General features: G+C 39.1%; 1 protein-coding gene across 1 annotated transcript in view; it reads left to right on the forward strand.

Moving 5' to 3' along the window:
- eipr1 (EARP complex and GARP complex interacting protein 1) overlaps positions 1–11,572 on the forward strand; it is a 40,502-nt gene extending 28,930 nt beyond the window's left edge. Inside the window, exons 7-9 of the mRNA XM_026934226.3 lie at positions 2,505–2,672; positions 4,419–4,586; positions 5,202–11,572. Of these exons, the coding sequence (XP_026790027.1) occupies positions 2,505–2,672; positions 4,419–4,586; positions 5,202–5,376 (511 nt within the window). The 3' untranslated portion in view covers positions 5,377–11,572. The remainder of the gene's footprint in view (positions 1–2,504; positions 2,673–4,418; positions 4,587–5,201) is intronic.
- Positions 11,573–19,124: the final 7,552 nt, after the last annotated feature.

Consider the following 19,124-nt stretch of genomic DNA (forward strand, 5'->3'; position numbering starts at 1 on the left):
ACAAACATCTAGGGGCAATTTGTCATAGCCAGTCTGCCTACCTGCATGTTTTTTTGACAGTAGGAGGAAACCCCACACAAACACATGGAAAAAATACAAAACTCCACACAGACCCAGGTCGAACCAGAGACCCTGGAGCTGCGAGGCAGCACTGCTACCCGCTATACCACTGCGCCACTCACATTTACAATTTGTGGCAAATAGCTTTTACAAAATAAACTTGAGCTACACAACCTGCAGTCTTGTTCGTTTACATTTATTTTACATAAAACCTACCAGGAAGTAATACAAGTTAGGAATAAAACATTTTGCGATGGAGTGGTAATGTGCCTCCACCTCCTGTCATAATACCATGTCTTTGTCAAAGTGTTTTATTCTTCCTAAAATACAGCAGTTTGCCTGCAATTGCATTTTTACAGTAAGAAGTTTAAATCCCTTTTTATTCCATATATAGTAACATTTAATGTTTGGGTATGTCCATGAAACAAGTAAGTTCCTGTTATCACTTGCATTATAGCAGCTATAAATATATAGTCATTCGCTCACCACCTCTGTCCTGAAGACTGTTGCATGGAATCTTGCTGACTATTATGCTGACACTGGAGACTCCTTCTGTAATTGTTAAATAAACATACTCTAGTCAACAGCTAACGTTTTTAAATGTTAACATTTTTCCGTTGTCCAGTAACAGAAGTCCCAGCGAATGAGTTGTTACTATAGAAATGACAACGTATTAGTAGAAAAAGCGCATTAATATAAACCTGTGACTTGCCTTACAGCCAGAACTACTGTCAGAGCTGCTGTTACAGAAAAATAATCAACACCTTCTGACCAATCAGCACTAAAATTTAATTGCATTGTAGTGTTTTTCCAGTTCTTATCTACTTTCCATATGAACTGTCAAGTCATTTCCCCACAAACATTTATTGAAAAATATGAATAAAATTATGAACCTTCCTTTGCTTTAAGAGTCCAGTGTTTTTGTCCTATTTTTCAGTCAGGTATTTTTTTGATAGATTAAGGTCACCTCTGGATCTCTGACTTTTGCTGCTGTCACTCTGATCTTCCATTATCTTTGTAAACCTCTCTACCCTAGAGAGCATTTTAGCGTGCTCTGAAAATGCACATGCTACCGACACCAAGCTTTTATCCCTTCTGCTAAAGCAGGCAGAGACCCTTTACCCCCTCGCTATGGCTGCAGCCTCATTTCCAATGGATGTATGAAATGTATTTGTGCGTGTGTGTGCGTGCATGTGTGCGTGCTGGGCTGTTGTCATGGCAACAGAGGTCTTGGAACGCCGCAGACATGACCAGATCTCCTCAGTCGTGTCCTTTCATCACCACCACCAGCTGATTGGTGCTGGGGGCCTCCGCTTAACTTATGTGTACAAAAACCAGAGGGGCAGCTCTGCTGACTGGACCATGTCGTGTCCCGAGGCTTTATGAGCAAAAGCGACCTGATCCCTGTCACATTTTTTGCAGAGTGTGTCTCCGAATCACAGCTCAACACAGGATTTGCCTGGTTGGGTCCCAATTTCAGATTTGCAAGCGTGGAAGACTTTGGAGCGGCGAGGCTAACCCAATTTCCTGCTCCATTTCTCTGGATAGCTTTAGCGGCCGTAGCTCCTCGACCTTTGGAGGTGGAGGAGTTTGTAACCAAAGGCTAAAGGTCACCACTGTTACCGCTGCATGGCGGAAACTATGTAGTGATCTAGAATACGTCCGCTTTGGTTCGTGATACTTTCTGACAAATCAAAAGCTCTCCCTTTTAGGAAGATGAGATGATGAGTGATGACTTTTTTTTCTCAGTCTACTCTGTTGATGTCTTAATATTCATACATCATCTCATAATAGGACCGGACGTTTTAACCTTTGCCTGTACTTGGCAACCACGGGCTCCCGCAGAACGATTTGAATTGAGACTTTAATCTTGACCTAATTGAAGCCCCCCACGCTCCCCTCTGGTCAAATTTCCTCACCCCTAGTTTTAATAAGCTTTTTAATTAGCATGTTAATTGCATAATGAGATCAGTGGACGGTGAGATAGCCGGCTAACAGAGACAGAAAGAGCAAGGGGTGCAATGGGCTAGAGATGTTGAAGGACCCCAGGCACCCCTGTCAGTCGCCCATACTAATGAAGCCGAGATCCTTCAGACTGAGTTCATCCACATGCAGTGGCTTTTACAAGTTCTTGCAAACAGAACACACTCTGCTCTGGGAAGTCATCACTTTGCATGAGGACTAGAGCAGTCTGCGACAAGCTTTATGGCTTGTCACGTTTTTATATGATATGAGATGGAGGTTTGGCCTTCAGAGCTACAGCGACAGACTGCTTTTGATTCATGAGAAATCTATGACAGTCCTCGCTCTCTCTTTCTCTCTCTCAATGTCTGTCTCTCTCTTTCTTTCTGCTTTTATTTGTTTTCTCCTCATATTTTCCCTCTCTCGTTCATTATCACTACATAGAAACTTCGAAGTGCTCTTTTTTTCTCTCTCCCACACAGTCAGATCTACTGCATTGAGAATGCCCACGGGCAGTTGGTGCGAGACTTGGACTTCAACCCCAACAAGCAGTACTACCTGGCCAGCTGCGGGGACGACTGTAAGGTCAAATTCTGGGATGTAAGGCACATCAACGAACCTGTCAAAACCCTGGAGGAGCACTCCCACTGGTTAGCAGCACACAAACACACACTGAGTATAGAGATAAACACATAAGCATCACTTTTGTGTACAAAAGCAGATGGATTTCAGCTCATGCATGACCATCCATACAAACAAAGGATTGCCTCATGGATTTGTAAGCTCAAATCACAATGAAAGCTTGATTTTTATTTATTTATTTATTTTTTTTTTTTACCTTGGAAGTGCATTTTGTGTCTTGTGTGTGTGTGTGTTGACATTTTAATTAGCTTCATATCTGCAACAGTATTCTGAGTCTCATTTAGAGGTCACGTATATGAGGCAGTTTGTAATTCACTAGCCCAATTCACATTCCCCACCAGCCCCACACACACACACACACACACACACACACACACACACAGACACCAATCACTGCATAAAGTGTCAGGCGTTGGATGCTATCTCTCGAAAACACAGCACCACTGTATCAATAACAACCCAGTTTTGATCCTATTTAGATAAGAAATTATAGACCTGCAGCACGCCTGCGCTCCACTCGTTTTTTGTCATTTGTTCAGTTGGCAGCGAGGCCTTGGCTGAGCCTTGGGAGAGAGGAATTAGGGAATATTTTGGGACGGAAGCAGATTAGTTAGGCTGTAGAAGCAGGGTTGACTGAGCCAGATTTAGCTGTCGACAGCCAAGTTATCCTCCAACAATCCCCTTCTATGAGGGGCTGGGATCGTCTCCTGAGCCATGCCTGAGGCTTAGACAGAGAAAGCGAGAGAGAAAAAATGTTAGCGAGGTGGAAAAACAAGGAGAAAATTGGAGTAGGAGAGGGAAATTAGGAGGTAGGCAGTTTTTCGACAGAGCAGAATTAAGCAAGAAGCCAAGTTTCCAAAATAACAATGAAAATGGGATTCTATAGGCAAACCATTAGCTGCACAGAGCATTCAGGTCTTAATTTACTAAAAGTTTGAGCGTGCAAAATGTGTGACAAAGCCCAGAAAAGAATATACAAGCTGATTTATTAACAGGGTCTACAGTGGATTGTGTCTTTCACAAGAGCAAAATATCACTTTTTTTCCCAGGTTCACCTTAATGAATATACAGTTTGGCATGTTTCTACCTAAAAGTGCAAAATAGCGGGAGGTGTCGACACAGAAAGATTAATTTAACACCAGCGATGTGATTTACTAAACCCATGTATAAACCTTTTTCCACCATTTGGAAACAAAATAGCTTTCTTGAAATAGTCTCAGTAACTCACGGTCTATAATTGTTGTTGTGCTTGACTTTACACATATACATATGCGAGCCCAAAATGCCTATTGAATATAATTAGCACATACAAAATCGTCATTTACATTGTTTGCTCCGCCTACTTTCACATGGTGTCATTTTAAGCCTAATTTAATGATGTCATTGGTTCCTCTCAAGGGTTCTAGCTCATGTCGTCTCAGGGAGTTTTTCCTTGCCACCGTCACCTCTGGCTTGCTCATTAGGGATAACTTCATATATTTAAAATTTATATCCGGAATTTATATATTTCTGTAAAGCTGCTTTGTGACAGTCCATTGTTAAAAGGGCTATACAAATAAAATTTAATTGAATTGAACTTAGATGCAGTTATTCTCTGTAAATCACCTACAACACAATGCACAATTTATCCCATTGTACCCACAAATTAGTACTCGTTATTTGGGATTTTAGTAAATCAGGACCCCTGTATGCAGTATTTGATGATATTATTATTATTATTATTATTATTATTGTTGTTGTTGTTGTTGTTTTAGGGTGTGGAGCGTGAGGTATAACCACTCCCATGACCAGCTGCTGCTTACAGCCAGCAGTGACAGCAGAGTGATCCTGTCCAACATGGTCTCCATTTCCTCTGAGCCCTTTGGCCACCTCGTAGATGACGACGACCTTAGTGACGGCGAAGAGAATCATCATGAGGAAAAGTGTGTTTCACTCCTATTCCCTCCTTTTCCTTCTCTATATGGTAGATTTCTGTTCTTCCATCTTCTTGTGAGTGTCGTCTTCTCCTTGTTTTTTCGTTTTCCAGAAAGTCATGACCCCAGCCCCAAGCTCCTTTTTTGTATTGGCCCTCGCTTCCAAGAGATAGTTGTGGAAAACTCACAACCTGCTATTATCAAAGTTATTCTACTTATTATAAAGTTCTTGTCATTGTTATATTAACCTACTGTATTGGTGGGTCACTTGAATGAGTTTACTCCAAACCTCAATATCTCAAAAAACAAGAAGTCCTGTAATTAATGTTAACATGAATCTAATGGCTGTTTGAATAGAAATGTGTGGAAAGTTCAGGAATAAAAAGATCTATGACTCCAATAAATAGCAAAAATATTATTGTACACATTTAATTAATTAGCCTTTAGCCCTGCTTTACACTTTCTTCATTACTTTAATGCAGCCCTGCTTTAATTGGTCTTGGTTTGTCTTGTATGGTGCCCTGTTTTCCAGAAAGCATGATTTGTGCTGTTTATGCATAAAAGGGTTTACAATAATAATCGACTACATATGCAACCAGGTGAACTTCTGTTTCCTGTGTGCAGGAGCAAAGAGCCACTCCAGGACAGCATCATTGCCACATATGAGGAGCACGAGGACAGTGTGTATGCAGCAGAGTGGTCTTCAGCCGATCCCTGGCTCTTCGCTTCACTCAGTTATGATGGGAGGCTGGTGATTAACAGAGTGCCCAGGGCTCTGAAATACCGCATCTTACTGTAGCATGACTAAAGCGGTGAGTGAGAATGAAAGCCGTTTTCCGGACCACTGAATGCAAGAGACATGAGTGAAACGAATGCTAAACACTGAGCAAGGGATTGAAAGAAAAGAGTGGGAAAGTTGGTCTACATCTGCATTAAAAACACACGGCCGCTATTAACACTACCAATTAGAGGCAGCCCTGGAGAGTAGAGTGATGGCTGAGAGGCTGTTTGAAGGAGAGAAGGCTGGAGGGCATGGAGTGGCGTATGGCTTTGAAAAAGCCCCTCGAGTTGATAGCCAGCGTCTATTCTGTTAGTTCTGTTAGAAGCTTGCTTCATCTCACCCAGCCTCGGGCACCACCGCTGAGTAGAAAGTGCAGCCAGGGAGAACGGCGTGCCAGGGGCAGCATGGCACAGCGGGGCCACTCTCCTCTAGCCTTCACTTCTCTTCTCCTTTACTTACCACATGCATACAACTCCAGCTGTAAGGAGATGAGAAATGAATCTGCATCCAAACTTTAAAAGCGTTAACGTGACGTTCGTGGTGCATATTACCAGCTCTGTAATAAGTAACATTTCGCTATTTAACAGATCAATAAATCGTGACCTTAATATTATAAGGTTCTATCTGGGTTAAGAATGAATGGGAGATGGAACTTTATAATATTAAGGTCACAAAATGTCATAGTCTGAAACCTGCACTGCAAAAAATATCTTAGCAAGTAAAGATATATTGTTGGGGTGGCATCTTATATTTGTAATATCAAATATTACTATTATTCAGTTTGTTTTTAGATGCTTTTACTCATTTCAAGCTATAAATGATCTTGTTCTATTGGAAGATAATTTTGCTTCTTTCTAGAAATAAATGCTTAAAATTAGAAAACATATCTGCCAATAAAACAAGACTATTTCAAACTTCAAATTAGTAAAAATGTTTAGAAATGGGTTTAATAATCATATATTTGGTTTATTGTAATCTTATAATAGGAAATACTAGGTAAATCTGTCTATCTTCATGATGTTTTCACTTGCTAAAATGTCATTTTTTTGCAGTGTGGCTTTCATTTGAGCATATTTATTTTGCAAATATATCAAATATTCTACATGGTTTGACTGATTATTCTGATTGTCCCTGTACATTCCAAATAAAATGGATTTGAAAGGCCAAGAATTTTTACTTGTGGCTGTTTTAATGCACTTCACCTCTTTTTCAATACATTTCTTCATAGACGGAAGATAAAATCCCCATGAAATGGCTTGAGAGTCATTTGAGCTGCATTCATCTAAAGCGTGTAGCTTGTAATTCCCGACCTCCTATAGTCAATAGTAGTATTTACTTTAGTTCAATCCACACAGACATGTTACACATACAGTTTTAAAATAGTAAATGCATCATAAACTGATAGTCACTAATATTAGTTAGCTAGCTTGTTGCTAACAAACACACACTTTCATGGAGGCGGCCATGTTTTTACCCTTTGTAGCTCCACATTGCCGAGATCAGACTTCCCATTTCTCTGTTAGGTCGACTTGATTCTGTATGTTGATGCATTTCCTTTTGAAACAGGAAGTCAGAGTGATGGTGTGTTGAAGTGCTTGACTGGTTTACACAACGATAGCATCTGAGATTCATTACGGGAGTTTATAACAAGAGCACTTTTTCATTTGCGGAGAACTTCACACTGCCGCTTCACCCACGCATGTCAACATTAACGAAGATGATATTGACGAGATGCTGTGTGTTTTTGGAGTTATGCCATACGTGCTTGTGCCGAGGTCGACTGTCAGTGGTGCCAGTGGTGATGAAGAGCTGCAGTGGTCATCATAGGGAGGCATCTGACCTATCTGAATGGTAGGCTTTAATTAATTTATAATATTACGCTACTTGATAAGATGATGGAGAAACCCTGATGGTGTACAAAGATGGAATTGTGTTCTCAATCAGTCTAAGGAAGCAAGATATTCCACTATTGCAGTATTCCAGTAACCAAGTTGGTTAAACACTCTTCTGAAAAGTACCTGTCACATAACTGGCGAGCTTGCACAAATTCCACCTTATTCCATCCATCCAGCTATCCATTTTCCATACCACTTACCCCGCACAGGGTCACGGTGGAGCCTGGAGCCCATCCCAGGGAAATCGGGACACAAGGCAGGACACCCTGGACAGAGTGCCAACCCATTGCAGGGCACACTATGGACAGTTTGGAAATGTCAATCAGTCTACAACGCATGTCTTTGGACTGGGGAGGAAACCAGAGTACCTGAAGGAAACGTCTGAAGCATTGGGAGTACACAGGGCAGAGGCGGGATTCAAACCCCAAACCCCAGAGGGGCATGAAAAAACCCTCCAGACATTAATTCTCAACCAAGGGATGGTGGGAAAAAGGAATAGTGTGCAGGAAGATGCACAGCCAAAAATGCACCATTGAACAATGTTTGCTGCTAATGAGCTGCTGCTGTAGAGCAAGACCCGCCCCTGTTCTAGAGAGCATTTAACTGGACGATCACAAGACTAGTACAGGAATGAATCATCCAAAAATGTTAAGAATTTTCCCAGAAGTGACAAAATTAAGATTAGACTATCTGCTTAACACATTCTTATTTATATCTTTTCTAGGCATACTATCATATTAGTGTCCCTAACACTAAGGGACAGGTACAGAAATCTCTTGAGACCTAGAATAGTACGAACATTCTCCTGAATTCCTAATTCCTTTATTAAGTCTGCAGCACTTCTCCAACTCTCTGCTGTACTACTTTGTCTTCCTACTGGCTTAGTGAGGTTAAAATGGGTTGAGACTTTAGGGACACTCTTCCTCTCCCTCTCACTCCTCCTTAACTCTGAATTTTATTGCCTGTCACTACGGTACAGTCTGCACAGCCCCAGCTTCCCCTCCTCTCCCTGTCCTGCTCTTGACATGTGTGCTGGTGTGTGTCGATGGAGCGGGGTTCCTGTGATCAACCTGACAGCTATAGAGGCATGGTGCAGTGTGTGGCGTGCGCTCTGCTCTACCTCCAGCACCCTGTGTGTCTCTACAGCTCCTGAGAGGTCCTTTCAGCAGGCACACACTCCACATTGGTGGGCTGAGAGATGAGTGTCAAAGGGGATTCAGAAAGCAAAAATGGAAACAGAAATGTTATGTACTTTAGTAAACGGCTACATGTGTCGTAAGAAATATAGTGGAGGTTGTGTATCTTTAACATCGTGAATAACATGAGGCAGGGATTTCTTTTACAATTCTTTTGAAATAAGTACTATTGTTTTACATACAGTGGACAGCCTTTTGTTGGGTATGTACATGTACACTTATATTGGGTGAACCATATAGTAATCACTGCCATTTTAATATACAATTAATTCATTTCACTTTTATTTGTATAGCACTTTTAACAATAGACATTCTCACAAAGCAGCTTTATAGAAATCTGGATTTAGATTTAAAAACTCCCTGAGATGACATGAGGAAGAAACGCTGAGAGGAGCCAGACTAAAAAGGGAACCCATCATCTTCTATGCGACACCCGATATTATTAAAATGAATATTGTATACAGGAATAAAGAGTAAAGACAAGCATTACTAAGTGTGTTCAGTACATTGTGAGAGTCCTGGAATGAGCACAGGACAGTCTTAATGATTACAGCAGCAGATCTTAGGTACAAATCTACAGTATTCCGATGACGTTATCCACTGAAGCAAGCATGAGACTTGAACATAAACTGTTTTTGGGAAGTGGGACCATCCACAATAGTAGAAAGTGAGTCAGGGAGCCAAAAGAGTGTAATAATTGGGCAGTTTAAACACCTGCTATGTTGTATTTAGCTCACTTTGTGTCACTGCATTAGTAATTTTGTCATTGTGTCTAGTTTCTTTCTTTTCAGTTTGGCCATTGCCAATTCCCACGTTACAGCTAGTGCTCTTCTGTGGCATAACAGCAACCAACCAGGGACGGTGAAGCTTCCTCTCAGTCATGCCACATCATCTTCCAGTTCTGCCACTGCAGCTTTTCAGCTCACACAATGTCACAACGCAACTGAAAATTCTAAACTGCCCTTTTTACGCAAGCATGCATGCAATATTTCTAGGTTTGCATTCCTATATGACTCACCCAACAGATATATGATTCACCCAATATTATCCAATTAAAGCTGACATTCTGTATTTTATGCTATTACACACTGTTTTATCAGTGTGCTAGAGATAAGAGCCAAACAAGAACTGTATCATTATCAAATTTCTTATGAAATGCATGATATTTATGTTTGAATCTCGACTGGATCCTGCCTCACTTTCAAGGAAAAAAGTGCATAAAAATAAGAGTCAGTTTTGGTATCATCTTATTTGGTGTTAACAGATGGCTTAAAGTGAATTATGTTTTACTTTTATAGAACCAAGTACAACAGCACCACTGAAGAAGCATACGAAGAAGTATGAAGAAGCAAGGCTGATTTCTTTCTAGCTCAGCCTGTAGATTCACACAGTCTATCATAGACAGTCGTGTCTGTTGATTACACAGAGCAAACTGCCCACTAGGTTTCCTGTGCCTTGGGGGTAATTTATTTAATCCGGCTTTGCTGATACATCCATAACACGTCATCAGAAGTGACTGAGAAGGCGCACGTGAAATGAAATAGTGGGTGTAGTAAACATGAATGAAGTGGATTATTTTCTGACTTATTGACAGAAGTAAATAGACTAAGCACACATTTACCAAACAAAGTACAAATTACACGAAGGGACGAATGGCCGTTTTGTACAGTTTGAACAAAAGAGCCAACTAACAGCAAGCACAGCTTTTCTGTTAATCGTGCTTGCTGTTTGGAAGAGACACGACATGATGACGTACTTGAAACACTTGACTAACAAAAACAGCAACGAGATGTGCTGCCTCTGTCTGTCTTTCAGAGTGTTTAACAGAATAACTGATTTTAGTATAATTTAGTAGATACTACATTAGTAGATAGTAGATTTTTTCCCCTATGTTTTGTAAAAGCAAATTTTTGTTTGCAATGCTAGAGAAAAACATTAATCCAATAAATGTGATTAGTGTGTATAGTAGCATAGTTTTATATACGGTTTCCTTCTAATTCTTTTGTATGCAGCCAATTTTCTCCTACTGTATCTGCAGTCCGCTTATTGAATTATTTCATATTCATTTTGCTGTGGCTGAAGGCTCTATAGCATGTCTCTATTGTTGCACTTGCGTGTCTGTTATATTTAAATAATATTATTAAAACCTCGGGGTCACTGATGTGCAGTCTGTGGAGGGCAAAACCAGAATTGGATTCAGCTGCTCCACAAATGAAATTAGATTTCATTTAATAATTTATTCATGTCTGCTATGTAGGAGAGCAACCTTCAGGGAGCCCAGGTGATGATTACCAACGCGCCACTCTCATTAGCATTCAGAAATATGCATAATCCCTCTAAAAGAAAATGATGCACAAACAGCAGCAGGGATCTGCGGGAAGTAATGACGAGAGAGAGTGGAGCAGAACGAATTATCACAGGCCACTGTGTTAGCCTTGGGAGGATGAAGTGTGGAGGCTACATGGTAAACTCGTGTTGTTTTACGAAGAAGGGACATGTGTCCAGATGGAGGGGTGTCATATAGCACCCTTTCATGTGAAGGTTTTTTTTTTCCCCCTGTTAATGTTTCTCAAGTGTGTAAGCACGCTTCCTCATCTCCACCTGAATAGGAATAGATATGAATCTTGGCTAGGTCTTGGAGAAATCTTCTGTTTTTCTTTAAGCATCTTTAAATAACACAAATATGGCTTTAAACATGTCTCACCTGTTACTATTATGCAGTATACTAACAGCATTTTATTTTTCAAGGGACCAGCCACTAAACAACGACTCAAAGAGTAACCAAATAATTATTATTCCTACAAATGGAGACAAGGCTCTGTAGCGTCATAATACCATTATGCACCAGTAGGATACTGTTATTGACACTGGGTTGTGCCTTTCAGTTGTCAGGAGCCTTAAGGCCTTTTGTTGTGTGGAAGAGAATATTATTCCAAACACTTGCATACAAATATTATTGTCAGTCTTTGATGTTTCTTTGCCTAGCACACATAGCGGCTTAGTGACAAACAGCCCAGAGATGAGGGAAGGCCTGCAATATAAGCGGCTTATTCTGCATCATTCCTCCCAAGATAAAGTGCATTTGCTCCCACAAAATGGCTGGAATATATCAATGTTTTTTTTTTATTTACTTTGGTTGAACATATTTTTTTACACTAAATTTCTTTCTTTATATATATATATATATATATATATATATATATATATATATATATATATATATAGTTATTTATATTAAGCTTATTCTTTGCACTAAATAATATTTATTTTTTGTTCGTTTGCTAATTGAGTTTTCTTGTTTGGTTATATATTTGTTTATTTTGTCTATATTTGTTTAGGTGTTTTTAATGGTTTTATTGTGATTTTACACTAACAAAATGTCATTTATTCTTCATCATTATACTTCACCAAATGTCATTAACTTCATCAGCTACTAAAAAGGAATTAATGTGCACTTGCTATTATTTATAGTCTTTTTTCTCAGAAGGTAAACAAGTAATTAGATCTGAAGGCCTATAATTGCTTTCATTTCTCGCATCCTCTTGTATATAGATATACCCCTTGAGCAACATGGAAGAGATATTGAGCAAGCTAATATTAGATGGAGAATAGTAATTGAGCATTCCACACAAAATTAAATACGCTGATTAGGTGAATATTTACTGATTGGAGAAAATGTATGTATTTTTCCTTATGGCACTCCTTAAAGGATAGAACAAACTAGTGCTTAGGTAGGTAATGGTCATAAGACTTGGGAATTGTAAATGCTGCCATGAGTAAACAAGAGACTCTGATCGTTGTAACCAATATATAAGCCTTTTATTTTAGTATACCATAGACACCAGATCACATGATCACTGATTTCCACTAATCCAGCTCAGCTGTGCTTTGGGAATGTTAAAATGTTTTGATATGGAGATGTTAAAATGTTAAAATGTTAAAAAGGATTGATGGTGCAGAAATGATTCAACATATCATGTGTACATACCGTTTTACTGTAAGCCTTCAGTAGGAGGAGGCATATATTTGTATTGACATCACGTATGTGAATAAGAAATAATTTTTGTGTACTCTAGGTTGTTCAGAATGAATTCAAATGAGAATAAAATCTGGCTTTCTACTTTGGCAAGACTGTCCATTCTTTTAAAGAACATGCCGTAGGGTGTGCAGGATCCCTGAGCCACGTTTTCTGATAAGCTTGACCACACATCACTCAGAGCTGAGTGTGAAATGCAGCATTAAGCATGAATGGAAACTTGGGGAAGCCTGTGGTCAGTGTCTGCTACTCAGGCTGCTCACCTCTGTGGTAGACCTACTGCATTTTGTTATGACTATCCAATATGAAGCATTTATACTAATAAGTAGTTACATGAATAGTTGAAAAGTTTACTCTTTCCCCAATCTGCTTATCTCTCAGTTTCTTTTTGGTAACCAAATATAAATACATTATTTGGAATGAACAGATATAAATACAGATACAGGTAGGAGGTGCATTTTTTTGTAAGAAAGCTTGCCATTAAGGTTTACAGGGCATCTGGTTGAGACTAGAGGTATGCATCCAGACTGGGATATGAAAGCTGCAGCCCAAAGAAAGATCGTATTCAATAATATGAATGCATTTAAAGCCTGGCTTCTTGTGTTTTCCAGGGTTCTAGAAGAGGTAGGGGGTGGGAAAGGAAAGGAAGGGAAGAGAATGAAAGGGGGAAAAAGCCTTTCCAGTTTAGACCATGCCCATGTAGTTGGCATTTTGTTACACCCCATTATATACTATGGAACATATTGTTCAGTATGGTAATATTTCTCAAACACACTTACAGTATCTTCTCTTTACTAGGCACCAAACTCCAAACCTTCCCACTGCACCTAGAAGCAAATAATCCATTATTGATAATCCAATAAACAACAGTAACTGATCAACCCTGTTCACCTACTGAGGATGGTTTATTTACTGCGGTTTGTGTATATATATATATATATATATATATATATATATATATATATATATATATATATATATATATATGTGTAAATCATAGACCTCCTGGACTACAATCTCCTGGCTTACCCATGCTCCAGTGTTGAAAGTGGATGTAACCTATATCGCCGGTGAGGTCCTTGTCTCACAGTGCATCAGGAGGAGGAGAGATGGGTAATCTGGTGTCTCTTTTGCACAACCACACTTCCTTCAGTAAAATGATTGGAGTTAATAAGACTTAATGACAGTAAAGTACTCAGGGAATCAAAGGCTGTGATAGGCAGGAAATGATCCTTTGGGGTTCTGGTAAGGTTTCTAGAGGTATTTACTGAGACTTTGAACAGCAGATTAAAGGCAGATTTAACATCAAAGCTCATTTTTTGCGGCAAAAATTATGTGTTATACGAAGCAAGGTTTTCGCTTTGCATTTAGACTGGGGTCAGTCATGTGATAGCTACAGCATTTCTTAAGAAAAATGGTGAAAACCTTCCAGCCAAACTTTGCATATTTTAGCATGCAGTAGAAAGCTGTGTGTTAGGGAAAGATTATTCTTTTATTTAAAAAATATAGTATGTGTCCTACTCAGGAAGCCTAAACTGGCTGAGCACAGTGAACGCTAAACAGTTAACAGATGTAGTGTTGGAACATTGGCACATATGGCGGTGGAGAGGCATCTGGTCCATCATAGGTGAGCCTTCTCTGTAAGCTCTCATGGGTTTACTCACACACTAGTCAGATGGAGACCAACAACACTAAAAGAAAGAGTTGATCCAGAGTAGATGGCAGAGCAGTCGAATCTATCAAATTGTGAAATGATAAACTAAGCAGGTAAATGAAATTAAGCTTCTGTTTCTGTATTTGCGACGTAGGCTTTTATATGAGATACCAGGGCACCATGCAAACACACGTTCCTGCCTAGGGTGAATTTAGAGTAGCCAATCCACCTACTGACATTATTGGGAGGAGGTGGGAGGAAACCGGAGACTGACATGGATGCTGGGAGAATATGAGAAACTCCACACAGACTGTAACTCGAAATCAGGATCAAACTGAAGCCCCTGGAGCTGTGAGGTGGAACAGTGGCACAGCGGGTAGCACATTCCTGATGAAGGTTTGCTCACTCTTGACATCTTTTCAACCAGCTTCAATGAGCTTCATGAGGAAGCCACCTAGGAGTCTTCCCATATAGGCAGCACAGCTAACTGTTAACTGTTTCTCCTAAGTTCTAAATGAAAACTAATTGTTTGGGGAAACAATTTGATATATTAGATTTATGTATATTATAATCAAATTATATTGTATAGCAACTTTGTACTAATTTGCAGTGACCCTTCCCACTAAGCGGACAAACCACGTCAGCAAACACCATAACAGAGCCACCGTATTTTTCCTGTAATTTCATCCATATATACTATACTATATGTACAATATGTGCTCATAACATCACCCACTATTTCTTAAATTAAATGTAATATCCTCCGGAAAGAGAATTCTCTTTCCAGTCGAATTTTCAGTTTGTATTAAAATAAATATCAAATTTAGTAACTAAATTTGATATTAAACAAAACTATGTTCATCCTATACCATGTGCCTGTACTGTAGAGCAGAGGTGTCATATATACTGCTGTGGGGCAGGATAAATATTCTCACGAAATGAATTTAGATTAAATTAAAGTTGTCTTGTGGACTGTATAGAAAGATTTGAATAAAAAGAGCTAGTCTCTGTTATTCCACTAGAGGGCAAAATAGAGCAATTAACTCAGGGCCATAAACTCAGCTACTGACAAAATATGCTAATAACGTAATTCTGTAGGGGTTTCACAGCAATGGGGGTCAATATTTATGCGATTATAAGCTTTACATTTGTAAATAATCTTGCAAATTATATTGATTCTTTTCCCCACTTCAATATTATGGGCTATTTTGTGTGTATTCATGACATAAAATCCCGATTACGTCCACTTCAGTTCAACACTACAAAATGTGGAAAAGGTCAAGGGGGTGAATACTTATGCAAGACTGTATGTATATGGTGAAACCAAATTTATAGTTGAATTGCAGTCTGTTTATCTGTTTTGAAATCTGTTTTCAATCCTTTTGTTCATACGAGATGTAACTTTCAGATAAATGCTGATAAATGAACATATTTAAGAAGAGTACTTTTGGTTAACTTGACATTGGACTAAATGTAAAGTGGCTGGTTACATAAAATGTTTTTGACCCCCATGAGTTGGACAAATTCCTAAATCAGTCTAAAAAGCAACCACATGGGCAATTTACCACTTTTTGTACTCCAGTTGGCACTAAACAATATCTCCTGTTCTGAAGTTACTCCTTATCTCTTTTCCTGGCTCTACACATGGTCCAATTTGCCATACACACATGTTCAGCATTTAGCAGGATTTATTGAAGTAGATTTTATAAAGCTTTCTGCTAACAAAATGAGCTTACACTTAAGCTAATTCAATAGGGTTGATGTGGATTTTAATGGCCAATGCAAAATTAATGCATACTAATATTAAATTGCATATATATGTGACCTGTCATATAGTATAGACCAAAATTATGCTTTTCTTGTGGCGGATAATTGCGCTATACTTCAGTTAGTAAATGTATTTTTTTTTTAAAAATCTAACCAGTGGCTGTTTTGAGACAGCTTAATGGAATGACTATTCATGTATTTGACATTTAGGCCACTTCTTTGTGTTAAATCATTGTTTCTCATACAATATGGGTTTATGTTAATTGAGAGCCTCTGTTGGTTGAAATATGTTAATATATGATTTTGAGAATAAAACGCTGTGGCTGCTTTAATGGAGCTGAAATATGTTTCGAAAACCTGCCGCTAGGTCTTCATAAGACTACATAAATGTTTCTTTTTTTTTTTTTTTAACTAAACATGATTATTGTATGAAGCATACAAGCACCCCACCTTCAGAACATTTAGAAAAATGCCAGTGTACAAAACATATAAAGGTGCTCAGTGATACTTATTGGCCAGATCAAAAACTTATTAAAAACAGTATTTTTCTTTCTATGTGTAGGATACCTGTAAATTAGTTTAAAAGAGATATACTGCAGCATTCATACAAGAGAAGTGAATGTGTGTGTATAGGAAATTTTTTTTAACCTTTTCTGATAGCTTGCCACCTCACCAACAGACAAATTATTATTTTTTTTTATAAATATTCTGTTTCTTTTAAAAAAGGAGCCTAGAGAGAATTGTCATCATCATGATCATTATTCCTAAGAGCTTTTCACATATTCTACTTTATCTGCTCAGTGTATAGACTCAGTATCCATTCTGAATACACTCCAACCTCATAGATTTCCCAGGCTACATTTGCACCCGTGCTCTGTGCATGCATGGCTGTCTTAATAGCTAATGGGCCATGGCTCTAATGGGCAGATCAGTGCATCCTCTCTGCAGGAGAGAGAGACATAATGGACTGTTGATGCTGGCAATTGTGTGGCTCTAATTGGGCTAGGGTGGGATGTTCCTGGCCCTAATGGGGCACCTCAGTATCGACCTCCTTCCATCATGCATTGTGAGATCCCACACTAATGCAGCGTCTCTACCTCTGTATCAAAGCCAGCTTCTGGATACTGGATACATATACAATGTGAGGTTAGGTAAGAGCAACCTGACTGTCCTAGGTTGAACTTTTCTCATAATGTTAATACATACTTCACTATGGTTATATACGTACAAAAATGTGAAGTATTAAAGTATTAAACAACAATTTTGTGGTGTTGTGGTTTAATTTGTTAGTTGATATTGTATTTTTGTTATCCCTGTGAGAACTTATTGGTTGACATGTGGACATCGCTAGCACATTTACAATGGCGTTTGAGACAGCAAACGCTGGACTCAAAGTTCCAGAATGCAACACAGTTATACAACGCATTTGTTCTGAGCTATGATAGAGAATAGGCTCAGCTAGTTAGCTAGTAACTATGAGATAAGATAACAGTGGCATTGACGGTGGTATTAGCATGAAAACTGAAGCTTTGGAAGCTGTTTTGTTTAAGCAGAGTGTACAGATGAGGAGGTGAGAGAGCTGGACCAACTAAAGCACTAAAGCTCTGCTGCATTGCTCTGTTTAGGTAAAGATGAATGCAAGGCTTCCACTAGTGCATCTATCTGCAGTCAGTTCAATGGCAATGTAGGAAAACAGAGAGAAAATAGATCTGTCAATGAAAGATGTTTAAACTAAAAAAAAAAAAAAAAAAAATCAACCTAGAATTTCATTATGAAATAATCCACAGACAGTGTTTCTTGCTTCCCTCTTATGATTTCAGAGGCTGTTCACACTCTCTGTTCATCCTGAGGCCACTGGAACCTTTGATGCAATTGATACCCGTGGCAGAGCTGGTATTGCAGTTAATCTCCAATATAGGTGTAATAGAGGTCAATGGTTCAATCCTTCTCAGCATCCTCAAGGTTCTGGATGATAGCATTTGACTCATGTTGTGGGTTATAGAGATTATAAAGGGGGTGTGCTCAAAATGTGCTCACCACCATTCTGTCCATTTCCTGCTCACTTTCTATCTTTACTGCTTTGGCATGGTGAGCGGCAGCATGTGCAGTTTAGGCTTCATAAATCTGTTTTAATTGTTTAATCTGAATTACAGTAGTGAGAAATGGACTCAACTTTGCGCCTGGAGTGCAGACGACATGGTAGAAAGTAAATTAGAGCAGGAGGAATGTCCCTGAGGTACACATATGGGTGAGAGATAACAGTGTGAGGAGAGCTGCTGAGCATTCAGCATTAGCTCTCGACTCTCCATGCTAGTTAGGTCAGATTTTTTACTTCTACTGTAGCAGTAATAAAGAGATTAAAAGCCTGCATGAAGGCATAGCAGCTACACTTTGAGAGATGTAAGACAGAACGTGTAGTATGTTAATACACTATGTGGATCATTTCATCATGCTAAACCCTGTGTGCTCAGGAATATGCAGATCAGCTCTGAGAAACGGTTCCCATGTGCTGACTGATGCCGTATGCTAGTAACTATCTAATGATGGCATTAGCATGATCCTAATCAGTGTTACACAACACTTCCCCATTGGCAATGCAGGCTCATCCCCCTTGGCAGTGGATATATCAATTACAGCCCCATTAAAGAGGTCGGGAGCAAGTGGTGGTGCTGGGGTGAAGGGAATGATGGTCATTGCACTGGTCTGCTCGTAGACATGTAGCAAATAAACTTAGGGAACAATTTAAGGATCAATGAAATCACTTAACCAATTAAGATATTGGGAGACAGATTGCTATTACCACAAGGGCAGATCAATAGCAAGGAGCCAGTGTAAACACCATGCTCATGCTGGTGAACAGTGACTCAGCATGACATTAATGTTCTGAAGAGGAAGTCTTAAATAAACCCCAGAGTGTGATGCTGCATAAAGACAACAAAGCTAAGGGATTTGTCTTGTCATTTATTGAAAGAAATTAGCACCAACATGTTTTGCTTACTAATAAGCATGGAAAGAATGGTGGAGCAAGGGGATTTGTCCCAGCATCATGATTAAAATTGTTGACATTTCAGATCATCACCGCACAACTGATGCAGCGATATAAAAAGAAAACCAATTTTAGATTGTCCTTTAAAGGAAAAAACAGCAACTCCTTCATGACTCAATTCATATTAATCATTATAATTAAACTGTGATCTTCAAAATTTACTTGGTAAAGA

This window comes from Pangasianodon hypophthalmus, chromosome 10 (genome assembly GCF_027358585.1).
Source record: "Pangasianodon hypophthalmus isolate fPanHyp1 chromosome 10, fPanHyp1.pri, whole genome shotgun sequence".
NCBI classification, from domain to species: Eukaryota; Metazoa; Chordata; class Actinopteri; order Siluriformes; family Pangasiidae; genus Pangasianodon; species Pangasianodon hypophthalmus.